General features: G+C 37.4%; 1 protein-coding gene across 5 annotated transcripts in view; it reads left to right on the top strand.

Annotated features, from left to right (window-relative positions):
• Positions 1–20,857, top strand: part of ALS2 (alsin Rho guanine nucleotide exchange factor ALS2) — a 60,922-nt gene that overhangs the window by 29,247 nt on the left and 10,818 nt on the right. For all 5 annotated transcript variants that reach the window (XM_002685510.7, XM_005202686.5, XM_005202685.5 and 2 more), the window contains 16 exons: positions 280–462; positions 2,230–2,401; positions 4,499–4,679; positions 6,437–6,502; positions 9,925–10,087; positions 11,528–11,659; positions 12,267–12,395; positions 12,762–12,832; positions 13,225–13,291; positions 13,554–13,756; positions 13,877–13,942; positions 14,985–15,083; positions 15,828–15,992; positions 17,548–17,659; positions 17,896–17,973; positions 20,088–20,221. In XM_002685510.7, coding sequence (XP_002685556.1) covers positions 280–462; positions 2,230–2,401; positions 4,499–4,679; positions 6,437–6,502; positions 9,925–10,087; positions 11,528–11,659; positions 12,267–12,395; positions 12,762–12,832; positions 13,225–13,291; positions 13,554–13,756; positions 13,877–13,942; positions 14,985–15,083; positions 15,828–15,992; positions 17,548–17,659; positions 17,896–17,973; positions 20,088–20,221 — 2,021 coding nt within the window. The remainder of the gene's footprint in view (positions 1–279; positions 463–2,229; positions 2,402–4,498; positions 4,680–6,436; positions 6,503–9,924; positions 10,088–11,527; positions 11,660–12,266; positions 12,396–12,761; positions 12,833–13,224; positions 13,292–13,553; positions 13,757–13,876; positions 13,943–14,984; positions 15,084–15,827; positions 15,993–17,547; positions 17,660–17,895; positions 17,974–20,087; positions 20,222–20,857) is intronic.

The raw sequence follows: 20,857 nt of genomic DNA, 5'->3' as shown, positions 1-20,857 counted from the left end.
TGGGTCGTCCCAATGTACCAGCCCCAAGCATCCAGTATCGTGCATCGAACCTGGACTGGCGACTTAACAATCCAGTTCTACATTTACTGGCTGAACAGGGTTCCTTTTCACTGCTGCATCTGTTCCGCAGTTGATTGGGTATGTTTCTGGGTGAGTTTTGCCCTCTGAGACGTGACTTTTATTTCACTTGTTCAGGTAACCTAACATTCTAGTTATCGTGGACTTGGAGTTGCATCTGATTACTTCATATCAGACAGACATGTCTTCCTGTCACTGCAGGTGAACAGTGAAAATGGAGTCTGGAGTGTGGCTGCAGGCCAGGATTATTCCCTGTTTTTAGTGGATACCGAAGACTTCCAGCCTGGGTTATGTTACAGTGGCCGGCTGGACCCGACAGAAGGTGACAACCTTCCAGAGAATCACAGTGGTACTAAGATGCCAGTCCTCCTCTCCTGTAGTAAGGTGAACAGGAATTAGATCCTAAGGCCCACATCCCGTAACACTGTTGCTGTTTGTATGTATGCCTGTTATTAAGTGTCCCTGACTAATATATTTAAAATTGCAAGCTGCTTCCCATCCCCCTTCACTCCTCATCTCCTTTTCCTGCCTTATTTCTCTCCACAGTGCATGTCATCATCTCACCCTCTATAGAGTTTACTTATTTTGTTTATTGTCTGTCCTCCTTAACTGTAAAATTCATTAGAGTAGGGATTTTAGGCTCTCTCATTTATAGCTATATTTATGTATATTTCATAAATATTTGTTGAAGTAAATGCTTTATAAATGATTGTTGATGTAACACCCTCACATAGGAATGTTAAAAATATTTATTTCACAGCAAAGTTTTCTGACTGTGTTAATGGAGTCCTCAGAAATGAATCAGAATAGAAATTGAATAACAAGTTTTTAACTGTTAGTAGAAAGTGAAAATTGCAGGGGCCTGAGATGGGCTCGTGGCAGACCTGACAGGCCACCAACCATACTGTTTTCCATCGCTTCCCCTCTTCTCTTAGCTTTTTCTTTTGTTTACTACTGTTAACTTATTTTTCCGTTGTTGATCTGAATTTATTTGCTTTCTTACTGCTTACCTCTTTTTCTTAAACTTAATACCATTGGTCTGTTTCTAGTTTTCTTTTTCCTCACACATTGCAAGGAAATTAACCTTCAAAGCTTGTGCATTCTGGGTTTTTTATTCTTACTGAATAATATATCCTATGGATTGTTTTTTTTTTTTTTAATCCTTTGTTTTTCTGGCTAAATGCGTAATAAGGGCAAGATCTTTCTTGTTAAAGGTAACACTGGCCAAGATTTGACTCTTGACCTGTATATAGCCTGTTATTCCAGACATACTAATTGACTCTTTGTAGTTCTTGGCCCTGACTCCACATTCCTCATTAAAGATTCCACAGTCCAGGTAAAGGATAAAATGGGCTGATGAAAGCGATGAGGCTCAATCTGTGTCTTTAGTTACCATGGGCTCTTAATAGTGTATTGAGCCTGCAGCTTGGTTGCCTAGTTTAATAGGGATATGTGACAAAGACATCAAATGTTTTTGTTCACTGCTATCATGAATAAATGACAAAGTCCACTTTTAAAGAAAATCTCTTTCTGTTGTACTTTTTTTTTTTGCTTGTTGCGTATCTATTTTTTTAATATAAATTTATTTATTTTAATTGGAGGCTAATTACTTTACAATATTGTATTGGTTTTGCCATATATCTGTTGTGCTTTTAAAATATAGCTCCTAGATCCTTGATATTTTGACATACAGCATAGAGATGGTCTCTGCTCTCATCTGTTTCATGCAAAAAGAAGTCCTGAGACATGTATTTGTATCATTTGGATCTTTGTATATTTAGAGTATTTATGGTTCTAACTCTGTGTAAAGTGAAATAAAAGGTATTGTGGCAATAAATAATACTATAGATGTTTATAGTTATATAGATTGTGTTATATGTATATAACAACAGTATACTGGTAAACCAGCCCTAAAAAGTAAACTCAAAAGCTCTGATTTGTAATGTTTTCCAGGCTTTTTTTTTTTTTTTTTTTTTTAGTAAATTCACTATTGCCACTTTCAAACTATTAATGATTTAATAACCAACTTGCTGCAGAATTCCTGCGTAGTTAGCTTTTGGCTCTCACCAGCTGTTATGAACTAACTTCAGTACCCAAATTACTGCTAGTAAATTAGATTTTATTTTTAATCTCTTTCTTCTCCTGTTTTAGCTTGGGTATATAAGCAGAGTGACAGCAGGAAAAGACAGTTATCTAGCCTTGGTGGACAAAAACATTATGGGATATATTGCCAGTCTCCATGAGTTGGCTACTACTGAAAGACGCTTCTATTCAAAACTAAGTGATATCAAGTCCCAGATTCTCAGGCCTCTTCTTGGTTTAGGTAAGTACCAGCCAGTCAGTTATCAGGAGTCTTGTTTTACCTCTTCTTCCTATATCACAAATAAAGAAAACTTTTTGTTTGAGTTGTACTCTGCTCCTTTCTTTCCAGTCTCTTCTTTTGTGCCCAGATGGTCAACAGCTTACAAGCCATTTCCTCTTTGCTGGTAGCCTAGCTCCGCTGTCCTGGCACCCGCAGAGGTCCTGTTACTTATGGAAGTAGAACATGGAGCTTTCATAAGATCCATGGCAGAGAAGCAGAGCAACTGTGGAAAAGTTGATCCTAGGAGTCAGACTTCTAAACAACACTTCTAGCTGCACTAGTTCTAAGATACCCTAAAAGTGTAAAGTGAAAGTATTAGTCACTCAGTCATGTCCGACTCTTTGAGACCCCCGTGTACCCGCTGGACTCCTCTGTCCGTGGAATTCTCCAGGCAAGAATACTGGAATGGGTTGCCATTCACTTCTCCAGGGGATCTTCTGGTCCCAGAGGTCAAACCCGGTCTCCTGCATTGCAGGCAGATTCTTTACCATCTAGGCCACCAGGCAAGCCCCAAGATAGCTTATATACTACTCCAAATTTTCATTTTCTTTGTTCTGCTTCTTAGAATTTTATCAAGTAGAACTTCATTTGGATTTACAAGTAATATCTCAAAATGTGAATAACTGTAAGAATGTTAAGGATCTTACCCCCCACGTTAGCAGAAATTGATTAAATCTTATCCCTTAGCTGTAATCAGTGACAACAGGGATTGAAGGTAAGGAGATAATATGGAGAAAATAGATTACAGTGGTTCTCAGTGGGGTGCTACTGTCCAGAAATACAATACTGGGATCTCCAGGAGGTTATAAAGGAATGCAGAATGGAGATGGGTGGGTGGGCTATTAAAGATTAACTTCCCCTAGTCAAAAGCTTTTGTAGGTTTGACCCTACTCTCAGAAAATGGAAAGGACCTTTTTTCTCTTTCATTCACCTGAACTCGACCCCCTGTGAGGCCACAGAATTCAGACCAGTACTCTAGTACTTAAATTGTGCCCTGTTCATGCATCACTTTTCCACATTAGGGTGACTGGCTTGTGTAGGTCAGTCCATTGTTTTTAATGGGAAAACATCTATTTTTCAAACAACTAACTTACAGTCTTTCTGAATTCAGTCCCTATATAAGCTGGAGACAGTCAGCATTTGTTTTTGTTTTTAACATGTTTTGCTTTTTTAAATGTTGTAGAGTTCCTGTTCTATAAATACTCCTCCAGTGGGTGGGCCCAGCTTCCTAGAACTTTGGCAAGAGATAGGAAGCAGTCCAAGCTGGAGGCTTCCTGGATTGCTCTGAAAAGAAAGTGAAACCTACTCTTTTCCTGTTCTGATTCCTGATTTCTATATTGGTTTCATGTGGTCTGCTCATCAGCCTTACTTCTTAGAAGTCCTACAAATTGGGTATTTTGGACTGGGAAAAAGTAGTAATCTCCTGATGTCCTTTATAAAGTTAAGAGTAACCGAGGCAGTCTAAATCAGTCTTAGACTTAGTCTTAATCCTGATCAAAGGCAATCTTTTTGGAATCTTTTTCTTTGCATGGAAGGACAGGGCTTATCCAGGGGGCAAGCAGAGCTGAAGTCAGTGTAAAAGTGGGAAATGTTGACAAAGGTATAGCTATAGAAGTGAGTTTAATTCCTGGCTGTTACTAACCAGTTGTGTAAAGGTAGATATTTCACTTCCTTTCCCTTGGCCTTAGATGACTTCAAGATGAGAAGAGAGTTGGATTTGCACAGTGGTTATCAAATATTGGCTGGTCTTCGGAATTACCTGGAAAGTGCTTTAAAAAAATATCCATCCTGGTGTCTAAACTCTGGCTGCTGAGTCAGAATCTATAGGGGTCCCATGAATGTGTTTTTAACAAGTTCTTGAAATGACTGGACACTGATCTCTGCATTTTAACCACTGTGATTATTTGGGTTCCATAAATTATTTGGGTTCCATAGTTGAGAGTCCATTTCAACATGTTAAGAATTTTTAGTAAAGGAAAATTCATAATCTTGATCATAAGAAAGTATTTATATAATGAGTCTTTAGGTTATGTCATCATCATCATCGTTTTGTTCCAGAAAATCTGGGCACTGCAAATACAGTCCAGCTGTTGCAGGAAGTGGCAAGCCGATTCAGCAAGCTGTGTTACCTAATTGGTCAGCATGGAACCTCACTGAGCAGCTTCCTTCAGGGGATAAAGGAAGCCAGGAGTTTGGTCATCCTGAAGCATGCAAGTCTCTTCTTGGATAGTTATACAGAGCAAGTATCCAGTCCCGTGTCATGTTCAGTCTCTGCAGGGTTATTCTGCCAAGGAGAACAGCTCCTTAATCAGAAGAGACTAGATTAGGGAGAGTTCTATAAGGTAATAGAAATTGCAAAGCAGTGCTTTAATCTTAAGACAACTATATAGCTCCATGTCACTACAATTTTAGTTTGCTCTAAGAGGGGAAAATTTTAAAAAGAAATAATGCATTCTCAAATTTCCTTCTGCATTCTAGCAGAATGATAGTATTCTTAATTTACAAAATGTACTATAATAAAGATGGCTCTTTAGAGAACAATTTTGTACTTAAATAAATTATACTAAAATTTGAAGAAATAAGTAAACAGATTATTTTAAGATCAACTAATGATTGTAAATATGGAGCTCTTCCAATGCCTGCTTTTCACTGTTGTGTAAAGGAGGGTTTAAAAATAAAGATCTTATTGTAATAAAACCTAGGATAGTGATCCAAGGTTCTTTTCATGTTTTTCAAGTAAAATATCCCAAGTGTATTTGAAATAGTCAGTATTTCTCACTTTTTCTTTTGCCTTTTTCATTTTCATTTTGGCATTGTGATGTGAGGCATAATTTAAGTGGTACTTTAATATGTATTAGGTTATGCTATTGATCTGAAATATTGATTTTAAAGTCACTCATAATCCTACTATCAGAAACAGCCATTGTTAATAATCTTAGTGTATTTCCTTACAGACTTAGGCATAAATGTGCAGATGGATTATGTGATTTTAGTTCTAAGCAAAACTGAGTATATTTGAAGCTGTTGGCTGTTGTCTGGGAGGAATTACCCTTGTTAGAGTCTTTTAACTCATCTTCTTTCGGACATAAAAAGTAGCATAATTTGATATGAATTTACTTTTTTAAACTAGATTTTTGTATGTGTGAAGGTTTCAGCTTTTATTGGTATAAATTTTTTGTTTTGACTTGTATAGATCTCATGTGTATTTCTCTTTTTCTGCTGTAATACTTTAGGACTTATGCTTGGAAATGCTTTTATTTTGATTCCTTGGGTTTTTAAAATGTATTCCTATATACTGGGCAGGTAAAAAACTTGATTTGTGTATGAATTTTAAAAATTATTTATAATTGTGGTAAAATACACATAAAATTTACCATTGTAACTATTTTTAAGTGTTCAGTACCTTGGGGTGTTTTTAGCAGGAATTTGTCGTCTTTGTCAAAGTCAGTTGATTTTATTTGCCGGCCCAGGAGTGTGGAAGAAATGTACGTGGTGCGAAGCAGTATGTCACGACTTCCTCTAACTGTAGATCAGTACTTTACCAACACTTTCTAACACTTTTTCGCTTAAGCTCTTTTAAACATATATTCTTACCTTCCCTATTGTTTATTTCTGAAGACTTAATTGGAAGACTTAAAGTGAAGATTAGAGAAAATTTTTTTAAAATCCAATAACTTAAATCGTATTTTCTCACATTGGTTAAATTACCAAAGTAAAACATACCTAATAAAGATACTTCTAGCATCTTCTGCACAGCTTAAAGTGTTTTTTTAAAAATTCCTATTAACATCTTTACGAAAATGGCCTTTTACTCCTGATTGTTGTGATGATCACATAATATGCCCTACGTAGTTCATGATTATTAACATCACAAAGTTCTGAAGTGAAACTCACTCATGAGATACCAAGAAGTGTTTATTCCAGATGCTTGTTCAAAACTCTGAAGAGCAAATTTACTTTTACACTAATATCTGTGTGTTTTCTTTTTTGCTCAAGGTATTGCACATCTATTACAAATTTCCTGGTTATGGGAGGATTCCAGCTTCTTGCTAAACCTGCCATGTAAGCAAATGCATAGTTTCCAGTTATTCTAACAACCAAAGAACATGTTTTATAGCAGCCTGTGTTTTTGAGTGCCTAGGAAGAGCTAGTATTTAAGAGTTGAGTTCACAATAACGTAAGTGAAAGCCTCTTGCTAGAGCCTGGATGGGTAGAAAGCAATTAATGAACTCTGGGTGACTCTGAGCTATGGCAGCAGATGTTAAATTTGGATTTGGGCAGCCTTTCCGAAGTGATGGTCCATGAATCCCATGGTTTTACATAGTTAAAGGCAGTAATAACTTCTTTTTATACTTCTGTTTACAAGATCAGAATTTTAAGATATTCATTTAAAAAGAACCATTTGAGAATCTCTAGAACATACTAGTGGGCCCACAGGCAGGTAGTGACCCTGCCCACGTTTTCCTCACTCAGCTGGTTTATCACTTAGACATTCACCTCAGACTAGCCTGGTAGTTTGATCTTCATAAAGGTTTTTTTTTTTTTTTTAATATTGTAGTAAAATATACATAATATTTATCATTTTAACCATTCCTAAGGGTACAATTTCTGTGGCATCAGGTACATTCACGTGTTGTACAAGCCACTGTCTACACACCAAACTTTTTATCATCCCCAACAAAAATTCTGTACCCATTAAAAATGACTTCCCCTCCTCCACCAGCCCCTGGTAACCTCTATTCTATTTCCTGTCTTTCTCAATTTCCCTGCTCTAGGTACCTCACATAAGTGGAATCATACAGTAGTTGTCTTTCTGTGTCTGGCTTATCTCCTTAAGCATGATTTTTCAAAGTCCATCCATGTGATACCATATATCAAAATTTCATCTCATTGTGTGTCTGAATAATATTCCATTTTAGGAATATACCACATTTTGATTGTCTATTCATCTGTTGACGGACACTTGGGTTGTTTCTACCTTTAATGTATTTATTTTTTGGGTGACAAGTACAAACCTAACCGTATAAAGAAAGAGCAATATTGCCACTATTGGATTAAAGACTCCCAAGAGAAAATATGCTAAACAGAGTAGTTCAGGTTTTCTGAGCGCATACTAGGGCTCCTTTTGGGAAGATTTATAGGCAAGTACTTCAGTGAGTTCAGAAAAATAATAAGGTTCACGAGAGTTGGAATATTCTTGGTCCAGTACTGGGCATCCAGCAGAAATGTGGACAGAGGGATTATGTGTTCAGCATGTACCACCTCCATCTCTCAGGAGCTGGTCAAAGCAGAATACTTATGTAAGGTTAAGAGAGTTTCCCCAGCAGAACATGGAGGAGTAAGTAGGACCATCCAACAAGCCAAATATAAACAAAAATCTGGGCCATGTTCCCTGCAGCACACTCTCCAAGATCTCTTAATTACATTGTATAGCAGTCCAGTTTGTGCCATTGAACTTACGGGTTCCTGGAAATTATTACATATTTTTCCATCTTTCCAAGATAATGTTTTATAATTTCTGAGTTAAACATCTCTTTATTCCATAGTTCTCTAAGGGATTCTAAAATTACTCATTTTTGTTTTATAGCCTTGTGTGACATTGTTTTGTTTTTGAAGCCTTGTAGCTAAAAGTTATAGTATCGTGCTTACAAAGCAGTGAGGGCAGTACTTGGCACATAATTATTGTTCATTAAGTGGCAGATAATGATTATTATTCTGTTCCACCAACTCATGGACTATACAGTCCATGCAATTCTCCAGGCCAGAATATTGGAGTGGGTGAAAGTGAAGTCACTCAGTCGTGTCCGACTCTTTGTGACCCCATGGACTGTAGCCTACCAGTCTCCTCTGTCCATGAGATTTTCCAGGCAAGGGTAGTGGAGTGGGTTGCCATTTCCTTCTCCAGGGGATCTTCCCAACTCAGGGATCGAACCCAGGCCTCCCGCATTGTAGGCAGACGCTTTACCGTCTGAGCTGCCTTTCCCTTCTCCAGTGGATCTTCCCAACCCAGGAATCGAACCCAGGTCTTCTGCATTGCAGGCAGATTGTTTACCAGCTGAGCCACAAAGGAAGCCCTCTTACTTCTTTACAGATCTTTTAAGTGTTTTAGTGTGGTGTGGATAATCTCAATGGTTACTGACCAGCCTTAAAATTTGCAGTAAAATTTTAATCATGAACTTATATTGTGTGTGCTCAGTTGCTCAGTCGTTTCCAACTCTTTGTGGCCCCATGGGCTGTAACCCGCCAGGGTCCTCTGTCCATGGAATTTTCCAGGCAAGAATACTAGAGCGGGTTGCCATTTCCTATTCCAGGGGATCTTCCTGATCCCCAGATCAAACCTACATCTTTGAGTCTACAATATTGGCAGGAGGATTTTTTTATCACTAGCGCCACCTGGGAAGCCGCCTGGGAAGCCGCTAGTGATAAAAAAAAGTCCTCCTGCCAATACAGAAGACTCAGAAGATGTGGGTTTGATCTCGGGATCGGGAAGATCCCCTGGAATAGGAAATGGCAACCCGCTCTAGTATTCTTGCCTGGAAAATTCCATGGACAGAGGAGCCTGGCGGGTTACAGCCCATGGGGCCACAAAGAGTTGGAAACGACTGAGCAACTGAGCACACACATGGGCTTCTCTTGTGGCTCAGCTGGTAAAGAATCTGCCTGCAATGCAGGAGACCTGGGTTTGATCCCTGGGTTGCGAAGATCCCCTGGAGAAAGGAAAGGCTACCCACTCAAGTATTCTGGCCTGGAGAATTCCATGGACTATATATAGTCCGTGGGGTCGCAAAAAGTTGGACACGACTGAGTGACTTAACTTCATAATTGAATATAAAAAGTAAATATTAGTTTCAGTTTGAAATGTTTTTTCAGTGATCTCAGCATTAAAATCCACACATACAATTTGCTTTACTATTCGCTGTTAATTGTAGTACTGGCCACCTTTTAATACGCCTTTGTAATAAACGCTTATTAGATGATCACAAATTGAAAAAAAAGAAATTAGCAGTATTTAGTATTCCATGCCAATTTTGTTAGAGCAAAGAACTTTGTTTTTCTTCCAGTATTTGTGTTTAGCACAAGTGTTTAGAACAGTTGGTTTTTCCATTTATTGCTGTGACTTCCTACTTGGAAATTAACAGGTAACTGTGTCAGCTTGTCTCCAGTTATTCCCTGTAACTGTGGGATGTATGATTGATTTCCTAGAACTTTAGGCACAAGGCTGTGATGCACCATATCTATTACAGTGTTACTGTTGCTACCATTTACTACTTTTCATACTCAAAAATCCCATATTTATAGGCAGGGAAATTGTTTTAATTATATCATGTTTATTTCATTGTATTAATCATCTGTTACTTTCTCTCATAGCACCTAAAAATGTACATTTTGAAGAAAGTAGTAGGTGGTGAAATACTTCTATTTATATCATGCATATTGTCAATATCAAAATGATTAACTGAATCCCTTTTTGTCTCTACCTTCAGTGATTTCCTAAATAAAAACCAGGAACTGTTGCAAGATTTATCAGAAGTGGATGAGGAAAACACCCAGTTGATGGAAATTTTGAATACTCTGTTTTTCTTGCCAATCAGACGGCTTCATAGTTATGCAAAAGTTTTGCTAAAACTTGCTACTTGTTTTGAAGTGGTAAGCTCACATATGTATCTCTTGTGGACACTTGGGACGCCAAGGATCATAGTTTTTTGTTTGAATTATTCTACCCCAAGATCTGGAACTCCACTAAATTTATTTTTCTTCAGGGAAATGAAAGAAGAAAGTATGACTGTAGGTTTATCTTGTGTTCTTTGCTATGGATTCAATTTTCTTTCAGGGCCTTGACAAGATTAATTTTATTCATTTTATGTCAGTCTAAAGCTGAGACCCAGTTTTGCTACTCATTCAGTAGTTGTCCAACTTTGAGTACATACTGAGTACAAGTTACAAGTTAAACAGAGCTGTTTAAAACCCTGCCTATAATGACACACCTTCTAAGGCCGTGTGGCGTTAGCACCTGGCCTGGATTCATGGTAGACTTAATGCCAGGTATTTGGGTCACTTTGACATATGCTGTGAAAAATCAGCAGTGTTATAGGATTTTCTCAAATGTTAACTAGATCACTTTCTGTATAAACTTAGTTAGGTGGAGTCCTAGATAATTAGCATCATTCTAGGATATGAGTGTATATTAAAGCCGGTCCTAAGATAGTCATTTTTGAACTTGTGCTGAAATGTGTTGTTTTAGTTTCCATTCTGAAGGGCTCTAGAGAAACCATAATGATTCTAGGGTTTCTTATAGTTTAGAATTTTTTATATCTTGGGGTCCTCATTTAGGACAGATATTGTCTTCAGAATGATCTAGGAATTTATGTGGTCTTTTTATATTTGATCCTATTGTGGTCTTGTAGGTCTTTTCTTTTGTCTGGTTTTGGTGTTACCCCAAACTGATCTAATTTCAGCTGTATTTCCAACTGTATAAAGCAAGATTTTCTTCATTTGTTTGAACTAAACAGTCTCAACAGATTAAATGCAGTGTCAGATATGAAAATCCGGCCATTATCTTTTAACTCACATAATAAAGAGATTTAAAAAAATGTGGAACAGTGCTGCTTCTAATATGAAACATTTTTTGTTTTGAAAATTTTAATTTTCATTAAAAATTGTTATATTTGAATTAATAAAGATTTAAAATTTTTTAAACTTTATTTTCCGATATGGTAAATATCAAGAGATATAGCCCACAGAAGCAAAATAGAGGGATCCTGAGACCAAAACCATTGATAATTCCTCTCCTATCCTGAGTTCTCTGCTTTTCTCCTTACTGATAACTGCCAGTGTTTGTTTCTTTTCCCTCTTGAGTTCTTCACCTATTCCATATGTACCTGTATGTGATACATGTGTAACTGTATGTGGTAGAATTTTCTGGAGACAGTCTTCTTTTTTCTCAGTTCCCTATAGTGTACCATGTCTTTTCTTAGGCTGGCTTCCTTCCCTAAATTTATTACTACCTATTTAAACCACAATGAGTCTACAAATTCTGGACTATTGTTATATATCCGTTACCCCCCCCTCTTAATTATTGGCCTCTAGACATCTCCAGAATACCAGAAGCTGCAGGATTCCAGCTCTTGTTATGAGTCACTTGCTCTCCATCTCGGCAGGAAAAGGAAGGAAGCAGAATACACACTGAGTTTCTGGAAGACCTTTCCTGGAAAAATGACGGTAAACTATGCCAATGGTCTTACCCCACAGACAGCAGGCATAGCTGTAATAGCTGCCATAATTTTCTTGACCCCTCACTTGTTTACGGTAATGGTGCTATAGTGACCCCTTTTCTAAGGGTGATCTAAGGGCCACAGCCATGGGGGTTCTGAGAATCAGCACCTTCCCTCATCTCTGGGAATCTTTTCTGAATATGTCTCTTCTTTTGTTTGTTCCAGAAAATGAAAGTTAGTAGCACAGTCATGTCCAACTCTGCAATCCCATGACTGTAGCTTACCTGGCTCCTCTGTCTGTGAAATTCTCCAGGCAAGGGTACTGGAGTAGGTTGCCATTTCCTTCTCTAGGGGATCTTCCTGACCCTGGAATTGAACTTGGGTTTCCTGCATAGCAGGCAGATTTACCAACTGAGCCACTTTCCTGTCTTTTTTATTTTCCTTTGAGCTCTGCTTTTATGAAATGTTTGGATCCCATCTGAATTTAAGTTTATTAACACCAAGCTAAGCTATGACCAACAAATTCTCCTAAATGTAATTTGTATTTTTTTTTCTTTTTCTCTTTGCATAAAATAATTTTGATACTTTGATTTTGTATTTGTTTTCAATCCCAGGATTCCTTGCGGAAGCCCGAGCGTCGGCTGCTGTGTGAGAGCAGCAACCGGGCCCTGTCCCTGCAGCACGCTGGGAGGTTTTCTGTGAACTGGTTCATTCTCTTTAATGATGCCCTAGTCCATGCCCAGGTAGGTTAGATTCCTCACCTCAAAAGAGGCCATGGAAGGGGCAGTACTATGAGTATTTAATTAATCGTACCATCAGTTTATTTTATAAACTGTTGTGATTTTACTGAAACACTTGAGTGAAAGAGAATGTTTAGTTTGCTTGGTGGCACAGGCTAGACTTCCAGGAGCTGTTTTAGTTTCCAAATTGAAAATGAGTGTCAGCCATGTGAAGGGGTCCATAGCTGCAAACATGGCGAGACCACTGGGGTTGGCTGTGTTATGGGGATGTGGCTGAGGTGGACTTAACCACTTGAAAGGGGTTCTGCAGCAGCAACTTCAGGGCCCACATCGGCCTTCTCAGACGTGTCTCCATATTCTTTGTTTCAGTTCTCCACACACCATGTTTTCCCTTTGGCCACACTGTGGGCTGAGCCACTTTCTGAAGAAGCTGGTGGTGTGTAAGTGTCCCCCTACCACATTCCCTTCTTGTGTTACTTACCCAGGTTGCTTCCTTAGACAAATAAAAGCTCAAGAAGCCTCGCTGTTGTGTACAAGAGTGCTCACCATCCCAACACATAGATAGTAAGTGGCCTAGCGGGAAGATCATGAAGAGCCAACATGATGAGTGTTGGAAGGGCTTCTCCACTGCTTACATCCCCATTGTTTAACCCAGAGCAAAGAAACTGTGTCCTTTCCCCACTATGGGACCCAAACCCAGGGCAAGACTGCATTTACATCTGATTGACTTCTCATCCTCTTGAAATAAACAAGTTGCTTTTCATGTTTGAGGATTGATGTTATAATAACAGGTTGTTTTACCTACTGGCCTTTATTCTTGTGCACATTTTAGGAATGGCCTAAAGATAACTACACCCGAGGAGCAGTTCACTCTCATTTCATCAACACCCCAGGAAAAGGTTAGTCTTATGGTATTTTCTTTCCATCTTTGGCCTGACTGTTTCTGTCTTTTATGGTAGTGAGGAAGAAATACAAATTGTTCTTGCTTGCAATGAATTTTAAACATAAAGCAATCAATTTTAAGAGCCAGTCAGTATTACTTAATAAAGAGAGTGTTAGGAGTCAGATGAAATTTCCACAGTAAGGAAAGCTATCAAGATTTAAAGCAATGCTTGATGAGTTGTTGCCTTAAGCTTACTGGCATGTACTTTTTGCTCTTAGACAAAGTGGCTCCGGGCTATAAGCCAAGCTGTGGATCAGGCTTTGAGGGGGATGTCTGATCTTCCACCTTATGGAAGTGGCAGCAGTATTCAGAGGCAGGAACCACCAATTTCACGCAGTGCCAAATACACTTTCTACAAGGATCCTCGCCTAAAGGACGCAACCTATGATGGACGCTGGCTTTCAGGGAAGCCTCATGGCAGGTTAGCATGTTCATGATTTGATACATGTCTGGAGTCAGGATGGTAGTCTAACTACTGAAAAAGTACTGATTATCGGAAACTTTAACTGACATGTATCATTCTTTGCTTATGCATTTCCAGAGGGGTTTTGAAGTGGCCAGATGGAAAGATGTATTCTGGCATGTTCAGGAATGGCTTGGAAGATGGGTAAGGACATTGTGAACATAAGTGTCTTAAAGTGCATTATTTTGTGCTCACAGTTATTTTTAAGACAGTAGAATTTTGTTTTATGTTTTTGGAAATGGATTAGGACTTATGTACAGGTATGAACATGAAGAGAGCTAGGAATCCAGGCTGCAGCCTTGTTTTACCTAGAATGAATCATTTGCTTTGACAGCTGATGACCTTAAATTACACAGCTTCTATCTGTTGACATAGGACTGTTTTTTCTATCCATTTCTCAGTTGTAAGGACTGAGAACCTTGGGTAATGTTGATGTTGAGACTGTTGAGATCAAGTGCCCCCTTTACACAAAGGAAGTTTTCCCTTCAGTAATTTTAATTCATCTTTAATTTCTGTGATCTGTTGAAGGGGAAATCTTCTAAATTGTATTTATCTTAATGATATTCAGATGATGTTATTTTTATATAAACAAGTCAAGTTTTCTAACACTATAAATGTATTTACATGATAAATGTATGGCAATGAAGTGTTTTGTTTCATGTTAGAGAACTAATTTATTTTACTATATAAAAAGATTATTATATAAATTGGATAGGTGATTTTTGTGTGTGTGATAATATAATTAATTTTATATTTTTTTATAATTTTTATAATTAATTTTATATAATTTTGATGTCTTTTAATCTCTATTTCATAGAATTTCAGAATGAGAAGAGACTTGAGATACTCTTGATTTACCTGCCTTATTACACAGATGAGGGAGCTGGGTACCTAGACTTACCCAAGCTGATGCAGCTGATTAGGTGCAAAAATAGGCCTAGGACACAGATTTCCTGTTTTTCATTGGACTTGGGATAAAACACCTAATTACTCTGTAATGATGTTGATATCCCATTCCTCTAATACTTGCCAGATAGCTTAGGTAATAGAAAACCACGTAAACCAATAACCCATTTACTCTTCTAGGTAAATCTTTTCTCTGTTCCTGTTACATTTACCAACATATTCATACCAAAAGTGAGTATGTCATATATGCATCTTAAAATGTTTTTATTTTCCTTGGCAGATACGGAGAATATAGAATCCCAAACAAAGCACTGAACAAAGAAGACCATTATGTGGGCCATTGGAAAGAAGGAAAAATGTGTGGTCAAGGAGTCTATAGGTAATAGCATTGGAAAGGTTGCTGACTGGTTGCTAATGAGAAGTTGCTGTTTAACACAGGGAGCTCACAGCAGTACTCTATGACAACCTAGAGAAGTGGGATGGGGTGGGAGGTGGGAAAGAGGTTCAAGAGGGAGGACATGTATATATACTTAGGGTGGGTTTACATTGTTGTATGGCAGAAGCCAATACAATATTGTGAAGCCATTATCTTCCAATTAAAAATAAATTTAAAAGAAAAATCATGTAAACCTGAATTTTCTATTTCCAAGCAGTAAATTTTACTTATCCTTAATGACTGAAAATGTGTTGACTCTTCTTTTAAATATCAGCCTCTCATCTATCACAGGATGAAGATATTAGCTTATTATTTAGTTCTTAAAACTGTAAAATCATTGCAAGCCATAACTTTCTCATAGAATCTCCTTCTTGCTTGTGAATTTATCTGATATTTATTGCATAGCTCTAGTATGGATAAAACCTGTCATTCTTCCAGAGATCACTCATTATCATTTTCCCATAAGGGGCACATTTTCCCCCATGTTAGCATAAAATTCCCCCCATAACATCTTCAACTTCTTAAACTCAGTCATTCAAAAGTGAGATTTTTGATGGTGAAAAATAGTCATATAAATAAACAAATACCAGTGAGACATGAGTATAATTTTGAATTTCCTAAACTTTGTAAAAATGAGCATCAGAATTCAGTATGCTTGTGATCTTTATCCATTCTTTCTAACCACAGTTATGCCTCTGGTGAAGTGTTTGAAGGCTGTTTTCAAGATAATATGCGTCATGGTCATGGTCTCCTGCGAAGCGGCAAGCTGACTTCCTCTTCTCCCAGTATGTTCATTGGCCAGTGGGTAATGGATAAGAAAGCAGGATATGGTGTCTTTGATGATATCACGAGGTACAGTATTCTGCTTCTTCTCTCACAGTTTAGTTGAGAGGATAAGGTTCCTGTTCGTCTCTAAAAAAAGATGATTTTATGAAGGCTAAGTGTATTAATTGGACAATACTGAGAACATTTTTAATAAGAAAACAGAGTTGTCAGGTGTCATTTTATTCATTCGGTTGTGAACCAAACAACAGGTTACTTCTGTACAAGATCTGGATCATTAAAAATTAACATTGGTATGATTTTCCTTAAAGCTTTACCCATACAAAGCTTTTCATGTTTCAAAGGGGCTACCAAATCTGACTATTATACAAAGAGAAACCTTTAATGCAGTCAGTAGATAATAGGAATAAAAAGTTAGCAAGATCAGTGGAAATTCCCTTTTGGGATTATGAAATAGTATCTAAACACCTTTCTATGTAGTTGTTCCTGTCAAGCCTCTGACTTGTTACCATGCCAGCCACCCAGGAATCAAACTTGGTTAAATTCAATGAACTAAACTTTGGGGAGGAAAATAGTTCTTTTGCCTCTGTATCTGGTTTGGCCTGATTTGCTTTTAGACTAAATATATAATCTGCCCCTCATGTTATTGTTGGGGCTTCCCAGGTATTGCTGGTGGTAAAGAACCTGCCTGCGAGTGCAGGAGATGTAAGAGACGTGGGTTTGATCTCGTGCCCTGGAGGAGGGCATAGCAACCCACTCCAGTATTCTTGTCTGGAGAATTCCATGGACAGAGGAGGCTGGTGAGCTGTAGTCCATAGGGTCGCACAGAGTCGGACACGACTGAAGCAACTTAGCACACACATGTTATTGTCATAATGTGGGATTGAAAATTTTTTGCTGTAGTTACTAAAATCCATGGTTATTTAACAGGTAATTTGTACTCATTTGATTTTTTTAGTGGAGATTAGTAAGATTTCTCTTGAGTTTGAGTAGGTAGAAGAATGAGCCTTCTTTTTTGATAAACCCCATTTGAGTCAATAAATTTTGGATAAGAAAAATTGTGCATAGCTTTAAGTTCACCTCTTGAGTGACATTGTTTTGAGTTGAATTCTGGCATTAATTAATATTTTATAATTATCAAGGAAGCCCTGAAAATATATACAGATCTGTGTCTGGTAGTATGTGTATGTTAATCACTCAGTTGGTGTCTGACTCTTTGCAACCCCATGGACTGTAGCCCACCATGCTCCTCTGTCTGTGGAATTCTCCAGGCCAGAATACAGGAGTGGGTAGCCATTCCCTTCTCCAGGGGATCTTCCCAACCCAGGGTTTGAACCCAGATCTCCCGAGTTGAGGCAGATTCTTTATCATCTGAGCCACCAGTTCCCGAGAGGGCAGTGCTCAGAGTGGGATGTGTTTTGCAGTCACATTCTCCCCTGTTGGAGGAGATAGCGTTAACACTTTAATTAATGAAATGGGACAGATACTAACCTAGGGGTGATGCTTGGTATCTTCCATGTGATCATTGTTTTTTCCCTACCTCATCCTTATCATAATTGATTTTTTAATTTCATTTCTTTTTTTTAAATTTCTATTTTTAATTTTTTTTTCTATTTCTCTGCAGAGGGGAGAAGTATATGGGACTGTGGCAAGATGATGTATGCCAAGGCAATGGTGTAGTAGTTACCCAGTTTGGTTTATACTATGAAGGCAACTTCCATCTTAATAAAATGATGGTGAGTGGAATGTTTTGCATATAGTTACGGTTGACTTTTTTAAACTCCTAGTCCTTAATTTTTAAGTCATCTTTTTATTAATGTTCCACCTTCCCTAATACAATTTTTCTTATCTTTTTTTTTTAAGATTATGTAAGGCTTTGGAGGATGTGGCTACAGATACCCTAAGTTAGGTGTTACCCTAAGTTGCCCTATGTTTTATGTGTTGTGATTTTTGTTTTTTTTTCTTCACATAGGGAAATGGGGTTTTACTTTCTGAAGATGATACTATCTATGAAGGGGAATTTTCAGATGACTGGACCCTCAGTGGAAAGGTTGGAAACTTCTTTCTCTCTCTTAATAATCTTTTACTGATTTTTTTCTTGATCTTTAAAAAAGCTGACCTCCAATAAAATTTACCTGTTTCAAGTGTGCATTTTAGTGATTTTTTAGTACGTATGCAGAGTTGTACAACCATTCACTTCAGTTCAGTTCAGTCGCTCATTCGTGTCCGACTCTTTGTGACCCCATGAACCGCAGCATGCCAGGCCTCCCTGTCCATCACCAACTCCTGGAGTCCACCCAAACCCATGTCCATTGAGTCGGTGATGCAATCCAACCATCTCATCCTCTTTCGTCCCCTTCTCCTCCTGCCCTCAATCTTTCCCAGCATCAGGGTCTTTTCCAGTGAGTCAGCTCTCGCATCAGGTGGCCAAAGTATTGGAGTTTCAGCTTCAACATCAGTCATTCCAGTGAACTCCCAGGACTGATCTCTTACCATGATCCAGTTTGAGATCACTTCCATCAGCGTCTCCTGCCCGGTTATAGTCATTCCCTGGTTCTCCTTCCAGTCCCAGATGACCTCTGATAAACTTTATAGATTTGCCCTTTCAGGTCCTTTCATGTAGTTGGAATCATGCAACAAGGGTTTTCTTTTGTGTGGCTTCTCACACTTAGCATGTTTGTGAGATTTTTACATATTGTGGCATGTGCAGTACTTTATTCCTTTTTTATTGCTGAACAGCATCCCCAAACCACATTTTGTTTGTCCCTTCACCAGTTGATGGGCATTGGATTATTTTCAACTTCAGACTGTTTTCAACTTTAGGCTATTGTGTATAGTGAAGTTAACTACAACTTCTTTTCTTCTTTTTTAAATTGAAATATGATTGATCTGTAATATTGTGTTAGTTTCAGGTGTACACCATGACTACTCAGTATTTTTGCATAGGTTATTGCAAGATAATGGGTATAATTCCCTGTGCTACACAGTATATCCTTGTTGCTTATCTACTGTGTACATAGTACTTTGTGTCTGTTAATCCCATACCACTAATTTGTCCATGTTCTATCCATTCCCATTTGAAAACCACAGGTTTGTTTTCTGTCTCTCTGAGTTTGTTTCTGTTTTCCGTTTCCACTTAAAACTTCTTCTGTGAACATGTGTTCTCATTTCTCTCAGGTGGATACCTAGTAGTACAGTTGCTGGGTTTATGGAAAATTGATGTTTAACATGTTAAGAAATGGCCAAACTATTTTCCACAGTGGCTGCATCATTTTACATTCCTATAGTCAATGTATAAGGATTCAAATTTCTTCACACCTTTGCCAATACGTTTTATTTTCTTTTTTTCCTCTTTGTCATTCTAGTGGATGTGAACTGAAACCTCTTGGATTTAATTAACATTTCCCTAGTGACTAATAATCTCATTATAGACCATATCTTCAAGTACTTACTAGCAATTCATCTGTCTTCTTTGGTGAAATGTATATATTCAAATATTTTGACATTTTAAGAATTTACTTGTTTATAGCTTATTGCATTTTAATATCCTCTGTTGATTTTCTAATTTTATGTCCTCTCTTTTTCTTGATCAATCTAGTTAAGTGTTGGTCTTTGTTTCTTAGTCAATCCAGTTAAATGTGTGTCAAATTTTAGTATCTTTTCAAAGAAGCAACTTTTGGTTTCATTGTTTTTTTTATCTCTTATTTTCTTTCCCATTGATTTTTACTCTAATATTTAGTATCTTCTTGCTTTGGGTTTAGTTTGCTTTTTTCTAATTTTGTGAGGTAGAATTTTAGATTATTGATTTCAGGTCTTTTTTTTTTTTTTAATAATATAGACATTTACAGTTTTAAATTTGCCTCTAAGCACTGCTTTTGTAGCATTGCATCAATTTAGATAAGTTGTGTATTCATTTTTTACAACTCAATGTATTTTAACAATTTTTCTTGTTATTTCTTTTTCTTTAACCCATGGGTTATTTTTATATACTCTTTTTGCACATACGTGTACATATACTTTTTTTTAAGGATTAGGGGCTAGTTAAAAGTGAAAATGCCAACCATGTAGTGCTTTTTCTTTTTTCTTTTTTTTTAATGCCCCCACCTTGATTTTTAAGACTGGAAGTACCTCTTGTAATTCCACATTTTCTCTACCATTACCTAGGGAACACTGACTATGCCAAATGGAGATTACATTGAAGGTTATTTTAGTGGAGAATGGGGATCTGGGATCAAAATCACTGGAACATACTTCAAGCCTAGTCTGTATGAGAGTGATAAAGACCGACCTAAAGTTTTGTGAGTAATGAGTATTAATTATGGATTAATTATTGAATGTTTTGAGTTGTCTCGCTTTTGTAAAAACTGGTTAATATTTCAAATGCAGAACAGGTTTTTAAAGTCTGTTTTTGTTAGTAGTGTATAACCCTGAATTGTAAACTGACAACTGCTACAGATAGCTAAATCTATAGTCTTATCTTCGATTATAGCCTCAGAGCATAAATGTTTAAACTGATGGAAGTTCTGTGTGCAGGAATAATCTTACTGTTAATGGTACAGGTATCCAAATTGATCGAAAGAGAACCTTTTAAAATGGAAGCCCTGCACAACTTGATTTTGAAAAGTAAAGATCAGCCCTATAGATACAATAAATGGAATAGTATACGCTGCATATATGGGGAAAATCAAGGTCTCTAAGTGTATTGTGTTCTTTCTCTAGGTTTTTGGCACGTTTATTTTCCTTTACTGATTCCAGCTTCTGCTTTGTTTTTTTATTTTGATAGCATCTCAGATTCTTTGTTTTCATGGGAGCATGATATACTTTCTGTAGCATGTTTATTCTTAAGGAGTATTTTTAGAACCCAGTGCATAATGTATTTTACAGTTCTCATTGTGAGATATGCAAGGCACAGAAACTTCTCTTTTTAGCAGGAA

The sequence above is a fragment of the Bos taurus genome, chromosome 2, assembly GCF_002263795.3.
Source record: "Bos taurus isolate L1 Dominette 01449 registration number 42190680 breed Hereford chromosome 2, ARS-UCD2.0, whole genome shotgun sequence".
NCBI classification, from domain to species: Eukaryota; Metazoa; Chordata; class Mammalia; order Artiodactyla; family Bovidae; genus Bos; species Bos taurus.
Note: the sequence above shows the minus strand (reverse complement) of the source record. Positions and strands in the feature narration are given on the sequence as shown.